This window comes from Pan troglodytes, chromosome 17, assembly GCF_028858775.2.
Source record: "Pan troglodytes isolate AG18354 chromosome 17, NHGRI_mPanTro3-v2.0_pri, whole genome shotgun sequence".
In the NCBI taxonomy this organism is placed as follows: domain Eukaryota; kingdom Metazoa; phylum Chordata; class Mammalia; order Primates; family Hominidae; genus Pan; species Pan troglodytes.
In genome coordinates, this window is record NC_072415.2 from 57112467 (window position 1) to 57125580 (window position 13114).

General features: G+C 38.6%; 1 protein-coding gene across 10 annotated transcripts in view; it reads left to right on the forward strand.

Annotated features, from left to right (window-relative positions):
* KATNAL2 (katanin catalytic subunit A1 like 2) overlaps positions 1-13114 on the forward strand; it is a 409798-nt gene that overhangs the window by 344633 nt on the left and 52051 nt on the right. For 7 of the 10 annotated variants that reach the window (XM_016933645.4, XM_016933646.4, XM_063796082.1 and 4 more), the window contains exon 4: positions 10224-10294. The exons of 2 other annotated variants lie outside the window; for them this stretch is intronic. In XM_016933645.4, coding sequence (XP_016789134.1) covers positions 10224-10294 — 71 coding nt within the window. Of the gene's footprint in view, positions 1-9737; positions 9825-10223; positions 10295-13114 lie in introns of those variants that run through there. One more of the 10 variants, XM_063796079.1, reaches the window with a different exon arrangement.

The window sequence follows — 13114 nt, forward strand, 5'->3', positions numbered from 1 at the left end:
CTCATTACCAGACAGAGTTCTAAAGGACTCAGCCAATCCCCATTATAGAGATCGACTCTTTTGCAAACTGTGATTCTAATTTTAAAAAAGTGGAAATTCTTTTGACTGGAGTTGAAGTAGCTGCCATTTTGCAGAAATGTAATGAAAACCCTGAGTAAGCCTGTCTTTTAGGCTATTCTTTCAAAAGTATGATCAACATTGCTCAGATTTGTTTAGGATTAAGAATTAGACCTCTGTCTCAAGAATTAGAGCTTTCGCTTTCTTATTTATCCTGATTAACTGTGTTAATTAGGTCAGTGGTTCACCGTTTAAATGACTCTCCAGGGATTCTAAAAAGGAGTTTGAAGGAAATAATTCTGACAAATGTTCCAACTTGCTTTTATTAGGGTTGCTATGAAACTCACTATCCTACCTGTGGGTAGTAGAAAATAAACTGTATTTTTCTGCCTCTGTGTATGTGCATGTATGTGCACACATGGAGTATTTCTATAATATAGTGTAATTGATCCTCTAGAGTATAAATTGCTGAGTGATATTGCTGGGTCAACAGGTATGCGCGTTTTTCTCTTTGATAGATTTTGTCAATTTGCTCTGCAAAAGGGTTGTACCAACTTACATTCCCACCAATTGTATCTGAAATACAATATTCTTTCAATACCTTACCAAATCTGGATGTAAAAATGTAAAAAATAGCTGCACTTTAAAAAATTTGAGATTCTTATTGAAAGAAGCTTATTTTTGTATCAAAAAACTGAAGAAGTATAGACAATAGTTAAGGTGGTTTCTTCAACTTGTATATATATTGCAAATTATTATAAAACCCACAAGAAAAACTGCAAAGAGAAATGTCTGCTGTAAATGAATATGTGAAGATTCTGAACACAGAAATGCCTGTATTACTCTTCTGTTCAGTAAGTCTACTCCTGTAGTCACACTGATACAGCAAGGCTGGGTAGTAATAAAGTGTCATTGCTACACTCCAAAGCAGAAACAGGCTCTGTCTGGGGGCTGAAAAAGCAGGCCCTCATGGTGCTGTGTGTGATAACCAGTTCTTTTACCCCCATCATTTCCATCTTGAATAGCTTCAAAATATTGCATATAATGATTTATATTTTCAGTTAGACTATTTATTTTATATATCAAGCCACAATTTTACTTAAATTATTTACATTTATTTAAGCCTTCTTTTCTCTGCCCCTCTCCCACATTTTGCATTTTAAAATATCTTTATTCATATACCTTACAACTCACCATTTAAAATGTACAATTCCATGGCTTTCAAGATATTCACAGAGATATACTTCCATTGCCTTGATCAATTTTAGAACCTTTTCATTAGCCCAAAGAGAAATTCTGTACCCTTTACCTGCCATCCCCTCCACCCCCTGCCTCCTGCAGTTCTCCCATCCTCCCCAGTCCTCTCCTCCCTGCTTTTAAATGTTTCTTCCGGGATCTTTTTTTTTCTGTTCCTCTAATAAATCTAATAAGTTTTCCCTAATGAGTTTTTCATCCCACTAATGAGGGTCTTCCTCTGGGTATATGCATGTCTGTGCACACATGGAGTATTTCTATAATATAGTGTAATTGACCCTCCTCATCTTTAAGAAATTCAGCCAAACCCAGTGCAGTGGATCCAGTACTGAGGAGCACACAGAGAACACTAGCTACTTTTTCTCAGTGGCCTAGTCCTAGAGAACATTTGCACAAGTACATGTTTCAATTAGGAAGAAGCAAATGCTTCTAGTGAAGGATAGAGAGACTCTGAAATGCATGTACGAAGCAACTAACAGCTATTGGGCACCTACCAATTACTATCCCTAATATTGGCATAGCACCCCCACAGTTTTCAAAGCACTTTCCAGGCTTTATTTCATGTGATGTACAGGACACTGTGTTAGAACCTCTAATACGGAGGGATATGGACATTGTTAGAAATGGGACCAGTCAGTGTCCAATATAGTCTCTAGAAAAATGTAGATCACTTCATGTCTCTTTAAGCCAATTCCCATCTTTGCTTTCTCAAAGACTTTTACATGCATATGAAATGGATTAGCTTTATTTACAGCAGGTCTGCAACTATTCAGCAATTAAAAGGCATAATCTCTTATAAGACATACTACTTCTGATACAGCAGGGTGACTAATCTTTTGAAGGAGGTCTAGCCAGTAACAGCTTTGGAATGGTCACTAATATTGTGGGAAATTAGGTTTGAGAAATTGTAAAAGACATCATTCATTTATTACTCTGTTAGGTCAACTAGGAAAGACCGGCTGGTAACCACAGTTGTTTGTTTCTGGCAAGTTTGGCCCACAGGTTTTGGTAAATTAAAATAGTGGTTGTGCAGGGTATGGATTTTATGAAATAATATAAAGTAGAAGATTATCTCTGGTCTGGAGTGAATATAAATTGGTGAGAGAATGATGAGGAGGAGTTGATGAAAGGAGGAGCATTGGCCCAGAAGCCAAGATTCTGCTTTCAGCTATTTGGGCTTTTCAGCAAATCCCTTAATTCTTATAGATCCCAGGTTCCTGAGATTCAAATGATCTCCAGGGGCCCCTGAGATTCAGTAATTTCCAGGTACCTTTTAGACTTAAAATTCTGGACCAAAACTCCAAACATAGGTTTGAGACCATATACGTTTAGAAACATAGCCCATCAATCCTATTTCTGCCTATTTAATATGCAGTTATAATTGTATTTTGCAAACTTGATCTGGACTGAATTCTATGATTATTATCATTTTTATTCTGCAAATAATGGTCACTTTGGAATGACCTAAATTTCATGAAGGGTTCCCCTCCTAATATGCCATATGGCACTATAGGTGAGGCAAATTTAATTTCAAAAAAAAGGAAAGAAAAACTTTGATGGCCAATGTTAATTTTGGCAAATTAGAAAGGGTTCAGTCTTCACCAAGAGTTGTTGTGTCAACGTCTTCAGAAAGATGAGTGGAAACTACAAATCTCAGATATCTTTAATATTGAAATAGTATCATTTTGTATAGTGGCTTTCAAACTTTTTTTTACTGTGACCAACTGTAAGACATCTTAGATTGAAATTCAGAATTCTCTCCCTCCCACACACATACCTACACACAAATACAACAAAAGTTTCGTGACACAATACTAAGCCTTCTTACCTGTTATGCATTCTGCAATCATTCTATTTTATTCAACTATGCTTCTCATAACCGATTAAGTTGACTTCATGACCTATAGTTTGAAAAAGAAGTGATCTAGTAAACCTATCAACGAATATCAATCTTCTTACCACAAAATCGTATATGAATAAGTATAAACAATTTTTATTATTCAATTATACCTTAATAAAGCTGAGGGGGAGGGAAGAAAATAGAATGAGAAGAAAATTAAATCAACATTAAATAGGAAAAATAAATAAAGAAATAGTCTCTACTTGGCATTTGGCACCATGACAGGTGGTGTGGGCAACTGGAAGTATTTAATGATATTTCTGTTTTCTGGGAAAAAGAAGTGACTTTAACAGACATTAGAGAAGAAACCTGTAAGACACTTTGAAATTGTGCCCAGATAGACCAGAAAACCACAGAAGCAGATAATTATGAAATAATGAAAATTTCATGGAATAGGTGGACAATTTCTGAATCTTTACTTTGATATGGGGAAAATTACATACTGTTGGACAAAAATAGTCACCAAAAATAGACATGTGTTTCACTCATATAAAGCTCAAAAATGAGAAAACTAAACAAATACATTTTTTAAGAATACATACATAGTTGGTAAAAATCAGAAAGAAAAAGGGACTGATAAGCACAAAATTCAGGATGGTCATTACCTCAGGAGGCAGGGAGGGGAACCACCTGTGGGAAACACCCAAGGGAGCTTCTAAGATATTGAAGGTGCTCTGGGTCATCATCTAGGGGGTGTTTGTTTATTATTAAAAATGAATGGATGTGTTATACACTCTTTCATATAAATTATATATATATATTTCACAATAACATAAAATATAGCAAGCAAGACTACTGTAATTGCCTTCTTGATTGTTTCTCTCTTGGTAATTTGTTTTTGGGTTTGTTAACCATTCCCCCCATCACTGCTGTCTTCAAGGACAGAGGTAGGAAGGTTCCCAGTGACATTGTTTCTGAGTGGACTGTTGTATGCTTTTAAAGCTCTCCTTAATGTTATCAGATCTGTCACTGAGGATTAATTTGGATATTAGAAATAGCCACATCTCCTAATAGTATTTGTAAATTGGAAGAGGCATACATTTACGTAACAATAGAAGATTTATTAAGTTATGATACATTCTCTGCATATGTTAAAAATCAAGTAATGTAAAAACATTTAATGCCTTGGAAAAATATTTATAAAATATTATTTCTAAAAATAAGTTATCAGCTTACATGAGAGTACTACTTTGTAAGAAGACTTAAAAAGTATAGGCTGGGTGGAATGGTGCACACTTGTAGTCCCAGCTACTTGGGAGGCTGAGGTGGGAGGATCACTTCAGCCCGGGTGTTCAAGGCCAGCCTGGTAACATGGTGAGATCCCTGTCTCTAAACAAATAAAATTAAATTTTAAAAAAGAGTGTGACCAAAATGTGTTTTTTTCTCATGGTTTTATGCATTGTACCAGTTTTCTACCACGATTATTTTTGTAAATGCAGCTTGGGGGAAGACTGTGGTCATTAATCTATATTGAATACAATTTTATAATAAGAGTTTCAGAAGTTTTTTGAGCAATGGAATAAGAACATGATCTGCCAAGGAACTAATCTGAAACCATAAACATCCATTTAAAAGCAGTAGGCCTGACAAATTAGTCACTGCTTTTTAAAAAATAGAATTTATTTTTTAGCGCAGTTTTAGATTCACAGCCAAATTGAACAAAGTATAGAGAATTCCCACGTACCTCTCTGCATGCTCACCTTCCCCCACTGTCAACATCCCAAAATACAGTGGTATGTTGTTAAATCGATGAATCTACACTGGCATGATTATCAACCAAAGTCCATTTTACATGAGGGTTCATGCTTGCTGTTGTACATTCTGTGGTTTTGGACAAATGTATAATGATGCCTATCAGTTACTACAATCTATCATATACAATGGTTTCGCTGCCCTAGAAATCTTGTACTCTACCTATTCATCCCTTCCTCCCCCCAACCCCTGGCAATCACTTATCCTTTTACTGTCTCTATAGTTTTGCCTTTTCCAGAATGTTATCTATTTGGAATCATACAGTACATAAGCTTTTCAATTGGCTTCTTCCACTTAGTGATATGCATCTAAATTTCCTTCATGTTCTTTCATGGCTTGATAGCTCATTTCTTTTAGCTCTGAATAACATTCCATTGTCTGAGTATACCACAATTTATTTATCCATTCACCTACTGAACGACATCTTGGTTGTTTCTAAGTTTTGGCAATTATGAATAAAGCTGCTATAAACATCCCTGTGCCAGTTTCTCTGTGAACATAAGTTTTCAATTCATTTGGGTAAATACCAAGGGGTGCAATTGTTGGGTCAGAGTAATTGCTGAGTAAGAGTATGGTTAGTCTTTACCTTAAAAAAACCTGCCAAAGTGCCTTTCAAAGTGTTTGTACTGTGTTGCATCCCACCAGCAATCAGTGAGTTTCTGTTGCTCTACATCCTCGCCAGCATTTGCTATTTTGGATTTTCACCATCCCAGTAAGTGTGCAGTGGTACTTCACTGTTGTTTTAACTTTCCATTCCTTGATGATGTGATGTTGTCTTTTCATATGCTTGGTTACCAACCGTATATCTTCTTTTGTGAAGTGTCAGTTCATGTGTTTTGCCCATTTTTAAGTGGATTTTTTTTTTAGTGTTGAATTTAGGAGGGTTTGTCTGTGTTTGTATATTTTGGATACCAGTCCTTTATCAGATATGTCCTTTGCAACTATTTCTCTCATTCTGAATCACTACTTTTTATGTCATCTATTTTATAGGTTCAAGGATTATATTTTTAAATCTCTTTTTCTTTTGAACTTCTGAGAGCCCTGACTTTTATTTATTTTAGACTAAATTCAAAGCAACAAGTAGCTTTTGAATGGCAGAGAGCAAAATCGATCAAACAAGTAGTACTTACTATGCTCCCTTCACAAACATTTTGAAACACAGGTTGCCTTATTTGTTGTGTTTTATAGCACTCTGAATAAAGGCTTATCATCTTAAGCAATAAAACTTTCTATTTGAATTCTTTTGGATGGATATGTTTATAAAATAGGTTACTGTTTTACCTGCCTACTTACATTGCAAATATTGAGCATAACTGAACCTCTTCATTATGACTTTAAATCATAAGATAATACTCTAAAAAACAAGAATAAGATGCTATGAAAAAAGAAAGAATCAGAGAATAAGAAGAAGCTCCTGGAAATTAAAAATGTTATTATCTAAATAAATTCTGCTAAAAAATAAGGCCAAGGAAATTGCTCAGAATATAGAACAAAAGAGACAAAGGAATGGAACACTGTGGGAAAAAAAGTCTTTAAAAATCAGTTCAGGATATCCCCTATCCAATTAATAGGTATTCATAAAAATAAACCGGAGAAAAAATAGTGAAATAATTTACCAAAGAAATAATAAAGAAGTTTTCCAAAAATGAGAACATGAGAATTTCTAGCTTGACAATGGCTAGGCAGTGAATGGAAAATGACCTACACCAAAGAAATTGTGTAATTTTAGAACCCTAGGGTTAAAAATGAGATTGTAGGCTGGGCGCGGTGGCTCACGCCTGTAATCCCAGCAGTTTGGGAGGCCAAGGCGGGAGGATCACGAGGTCAGGAGATCGAGACCATCCTGGCTAATACGGTGAAACCCCGTCTCTACTAAAAATACAAAAAATTAGCCGGGCGTGGTGGCGGGCGTCTGTAGTCCCAGCTACTCGGGAGGCTGAGGCAGGTGAATGGCGTGAACGCGGGAGGCGGAGCTTGCAGTGAGCAGAGATCGCGCCACTACACTCCAGCCCGGGCGACAGAGCGAGACTCCATCTCAAAAAAAAAAAAAAAAAATGAGATCCTAAAAGCTTCCTGGGAAGAAAAATTACATTACATGCAAAGGATCAGGAATAGGAATGGTAATGTTATACCTTTTCAAGCTATCAAGCTTAAAGTAGAATAAAGACACTTTCAGGCATACGAATTCTCAACATTTATCTCCCATACACCTTTACTCAAGAGAATGTGTGCTATTTTTTGTTGATGTTGTTGCTTTGGTAATTTACGAAGAAAAGAGGTTTAATTGACTCATGATTCCACAGGCTGTACTGGAAGCATGGCGGAAAGTGTGCTATTAAAACAAGAGAGGGACCAGAAGAGAAAGATTCAGTTTCTAGGGGATCCAATGCAAGAAAATGTCAAAGGGAAATCCCAGAAAAAGCATCTATTGCAGGTCTTAGAGTCAGTCTCTAGAGTAGAACGGGAGGATAGAGGCTCCAAGAGGGAAGCAAGAGGTGAGTGAGTAGAAAGGACACAAAATCTTATGTATTTGATGGCGTGGGAAGTGATATGAGATGTGTTAGTGTTTTGATTATTAACAATACGTATGTTGAAAAGTAACCTAATAAAAATGGGGTGGTTATTCATTTCAAAAAAAAAAAAATGTACAGAAATGGAAAAGTAACCATGGTATTTTTGGCTCCACAGTGAACAACTTTTATATGGTCCTAATAATGTAATCAGCAAATATTGATCCAACTGTAGGGAAGGATAGTTTGAAAAGGGTATAAGACAGCTTAGTTCTCATCTGTCTTAAAGGAAGTGAATAGTTAATGCCTAACACACATATCATGAAACAATGATATATTATTTAGAGACAGGGAAGTACATATCAGAAGAAACAGCTAAAATAATTAAGGTTGTTTCCTCTAGGGCAAGGGTGTCCAAACTTTTGTGTTCCCTGGGCCACAGTGGAAGAAGAATTCCCTTGGGCCACACATAAAATACACTAACACTAATGATAGCTGATGAGAAAAAAAAAAGCAAAAAAAAATCTCATGTTTTAAGAAAATTTACAAATTTGTGTTGGGCCACATTCAAAGCTATCCTGGGCCACAGACAAAAAAGTAGAGAGGTGGTTGCCAGGGGCTGGGGGCAGGGGAGATGTGGAGTTACTCTTTAATGGGAACGAAGTTTCAATTCGGGAAGATGAAAATTTTCTGAGATGGATGGTGGTGATGGTTGTACAACAATGTGAATGTATTTAATGACACTGAACTGTACACTTAAAAATGGTTAAAATGATGGCCAGGTGCGGTGGCTCACGCCTGTAATCCCAGCACTTTGGGAGGCTGAAGCAGGCGGATCATCTGAAGTCAGGAGTTCGAGACCAGCCTGGCGAACATGGCAAAACCCTGTCTCTACTAATAAAGTACAAAAATTAGCCAGGTGTGGCAGCGGGCATCTGTAATCCCAGCTACTCAGGAGGCTGAGGCAGGAGAATTGCTTGAACCCGGGAGGCAGAGTTTGCAGTGATCGGAGATCATGCCACTGCATTCCAACCTGGGCAACAAGAGCAAGATTCCTTCTCAAAAAAAAAAAAAAAAAAAACAGTTTAAAATGGGCCTGGTGTGGTGGCTCACGCCTGTAATCCCAGCACTTTGAAAGGACAAAGTAAGAAGATTGCTTGAGGCCAGGAGTTTGAGAACAACTTAGCCAACATTGTGAGACTCTCATCTCTACAAAAAATATAGAAATCAGCCAGATTAGTTTTATCTAGGTGGTAGTGTGCACCTGTAGTCCCAGCTACTGAGGAGACTGAAGCAGAAGGATCACCTGAGCCTAGGGAGGGCAGGGCTGCCATGAGCCCTGACCATACCACTGTACTCCAGCCTGGGCCACAGGGTGAGACCCTGTCTCAAAAAAAAATTAAAAAAGAAAAAAATGGTTAAAATGGTAAATTTTATATTACATATATTTTACCACAATAAAAAAGCAACTTAGAAAAAAATTTAGTATTATTTGATTTTCAAATATTTATATGCATATTTTAATTTCATTATAACATTAATTTTTAGAAAACTCTGCATGAAAGCCTGAAAAATGTTTTTTGGTTTTTGGTTTGTTTGTTTTTCTTTTCTTTTCTTTTCTTTTTTTTTTTTTTTTTGAGACAGAGTCTTACTCTGTCACCCAGCTTGGAGTGCAGTGGCAAGATCTTGGCTCACTGCAACCTCTGCCTTCCAGGTTCAAGTGGTTCTCATGCCTCAGCCTCTCGAGTAGCTGGGATTACAGGTGCCTGCCACCACTGGCTAATTTTTGTAGTTTTTGTAGAGATGGGGTTTTCCCATGTTGGCCAGGCTGGTCTCAAACTCCTGACCTCTAGTGATCCATCCGCCTTGGTCTCCCAGATTGCTGGGATTACAGGTATGAGCCACCACACCCAGCCATTGAAAAGTGTTTCTATGTATCATGAATATAAGTGTTTGTGCATAGATTTTGTGATGTAATTTAGGCCACACAAAGACCTTTTATGGCTTTTGTCTGGTTCTTACCTGTATTCTACTTAGATAAAGATAGATAAGTTATTTTCAAATAAGGGAAGTATTACTGAACATGACTATTTTGTGAATACATTTTGGGGCAATTTGAGATACCAGTTTCCTAAATGTAGCACATTAACACTGTGAATAAGTGCACAGATTCATCCAGTTTGAGCAAAGACCTTATCATACAGGAGTTGTCCTTTTATGGCCTCTGCTATTCTCAGTGGCTATTCTAAATCCTTGTCTGTGCAGTCACCCCCGAATGGTTTGTGGGAACTCATCTCTGCATTTGGCAAGGACTGGGCGGGGCTCTGAGTGAACTACAGATATGGTAGCAGGTAAGTGCCTGTGTTGTCACAGATGATTTCTGGCTCACAGCTGATTATCTTTTTCTAATCAGTTTCTTTAACCTGGTCCCAATAGTAGTAGATGTACATTTGTTTCTTCACCATTATAAGCAATAAAAGTCCGATTGGCTCGGCAGGAAGAAGTCCAAGTGGTAAAGAGCAATCCTAATTAAAATCATTGTCCCTTAAGTTTACAATTGAGAAGGCAGCTGTAAGAAGAAAATAACAATGGAAAACAACTTTATATGTCCTTAGAGACTTCAAATTGCTTACCAGCCTTTAAGTCATGCTGCTTGGCTTTGACAGGTTACATTTACCTTCCAGGGTTTATTGCTGTAAGAGCAGTGTTATTTTTTGTTGTCATCCTACCTAAATTTTCCTCTGTTCCAGTGCGAGATGAGGACAGAAGCACGACGAAAAAATCTTCTCATTTTGATTTCGCATTATTTAACACAAGAAGGGTATGTTACAGTACAAACATTTATAGAGATGATTCCTCTTTCTCTCCTCTCTACTTTTCCAGATGCGTACTTTTAACTACAATAGACTTTCTTGTTTAGAGCAATTCTATATTTACAGAAAAATCGAGCAGAAAGTACAGAGTTCTGTATGCCCCTTCCCTTTTCCAGTTTCCTCTCCCAGTGACATCTGTATTGATGTGGTTTATTACTACCGTTGATGAGCCAATACATTATTAACTGAAGTCCATAGTTTACATTAGGGTATACTCTTTGTGTTATATTGTGCTGTGAGTTTTGACAAATGCGTAATGGCCATGTATTTGCCAATATGGTTCCATACAAAATCATTTCGCTGCCCTAAAAATCCCCTGTGCGCCACCGATTCCTCCTCCTGCCCCAACAACCCAGACATACACTTTTTTTTTTCTTTTGAGACAGTGTCTCATTCTCTTGTCAAGGCTGGAGTGTAATCATGGCTCACTGCGACCTCTAACCACATCCCCCTGCTCCCAGCCTCCCCAGTAGCTGAGACTGCTGGTGTGCACCATCATGCCTGGCTAATTTTTGTATTTTTTGTAGAGACAGGGTCTCACCATGTTTTCCATGCTGGTCTCAAATTCCTGGGCTCAAATGATCAGCCCACCTCAGCCTCCCAAAGTTCTGGCATTACAGGTGTGAGCCACTGCACCTGGCTTCAGACTTATGCTTTTATTGCCTCATTTACCTAGATATTTTTCACATTAGATGTTGAAAACTTTTCAACAGACCTATCCAGTACATAAAGTACTTTTTCTTTCCTCTACACATTTGAAGATAGCACAGAAATGAGGTTTTTCTATAGTCTCACTGCTGGCTATGTGCACAAGATAACTTTCTTAATCAGTTTTTCTTTCCTCAAAATAAACGTATTGCATTTACTTGGACAACCTAAACCCAACTCTCTTCTTCCTCGCAATACCCATTCTATAACTGGCAGGGTGAGGAAATTTAAAAACTTTTGGGTTTGGCCACCTACCTCATTAAAAACACACAAGCAATTACAGTAAGGGCTGCTGCTACTGTGCTGGATGATATAAGAGGAAGAGAGCTGCTCCACAAAGTGTTTGAAGGGCACTATCTACTTTATATTCGCTTTTCTTTTCAAATTTCAGCCAGGAAGAAAACATGTAGGTTTCAGACTAAGAGCTTACAAACTTTTTTTTTTTTGTAACAGATGGGGGTCTCACTCTGTTGCCAGGACTGCATGATCATAGTTCACTGCAACCTCTAACTCCTGGGCTCAAGGGATCCTCTCACCTCAGCCTCCTGAGTAGCTGGGACTACAGGCACATGCCACCATGTCCAGCTAATATTTAAATTGTTTTTAGAGACAGGATCTTGCTGTTGCTCAGGCTGGTCTTGAACTACTAGCTTCAAGTGATCCTCCTGCCTCAACCTCCCAGTCACTGAGATTAGGGCTTTAAAACTTTTGAGTTAGAGCAGTGGTTCTCAATTAGGATGATTTTGTCCCTTGGGAGATATTTGGCACTGCTTAGAGGTCTTTTTGGCTGTCACACTGGCATCTAGTGGGTACAGGCCAAGGATACTGCCAAATGCCATATGACGCACAGGACAGCCCCCATAACAAATAATTATCTGACTTTGAATGTCAACAGTGCCAAGATGGAGAAATCTGGAGTTAGAGCAAGAAAAACCAATCAATTTTTGATATTTTCCCAAAAAGTCTGATAAGCATCTTTTCCTCCATTAAATAAGGGAGCTACTGGAACTAAAAGTCGGTTTTGAGAATCCAGTGACCCTCGTCCTGGAGAGGTACAAAGGAAAAATGTGAGGAGGGCAGGAGGCAGTTGACAATGAACTGAGAGTTCCCATTGTTTCTCTTACCCATGCCAGCAACCACTGCTTTCAATAAACCTATTGCCCCCTAGAAGGAAATGAGTGCCCCCGTCCCATGGTTAGCAGACAGGCAGGCCATCAGTCACTTCTCAGCTTAGGCTCAAACTCTGTATCTCCACATAGTAGTGGGGTGGAATCGAGCCCCGGAGCAGGGCAGGGCTGACTTTGGTCCTTTCTGTGCCTGTGTTTCTCCATCTGGACTATAAGAGCATTCCTGAAATTGACAAGCCAGACAGTCTGCATGTGGGTAGTGGGCTGCTCTGCTCTATTCACCAGGCACTTAAGTAAAGTAACCCCAAGAGTAGCATATGAGAAAGTGCTAAGTGTTCAATCTATGACAGGGCTGTGGGGCTTGTTGTCATAGGGACGGCTTCCAGGATATGCATATAAACTTAGAAGCCAGACTCTTTTTTTTTTTTTTTTTTTTTTTGAGACGGAGTCTCACTCTGTCACCCAGCCTGGAGTGCAATGGCGCGATCTCGGCTCACTGCAAGCTCCGCCTCCCGGGTTCAGGCCATTCTCCTGCCTCAGCCTCCCGAGTAGCTGGGACTACAGGCACCCGCCACCAAGCCCGGCTAATTGTTTTGTATTTTTAGTAGAGACGGGGTTTCACCGTGGTCTCGATCTCCTGCCCTCGTGATCCGCCCGCCTCGGCCTCCCAAAGCGCTGGGATTACAGGCGTGAGCCACCGCGCCCAGCCCAGACTATTTTCTTTCAAATGTCTGCTCTTCCCTTTGCTAATCTGTGATCTTGGACAAGTTACTTATTCTCTTTATGCTTCAGTTCCCTTGTCTGTAGAATGGAGTAATGGGGTATAGCTAAGTATCAGGTAGATGCCATTATTACGAGGATTAAATATGTAACATGCTTAGAATCATGCCTGACAATTACACTTATACTTCTGTTATTGATAGGATTTGTGTT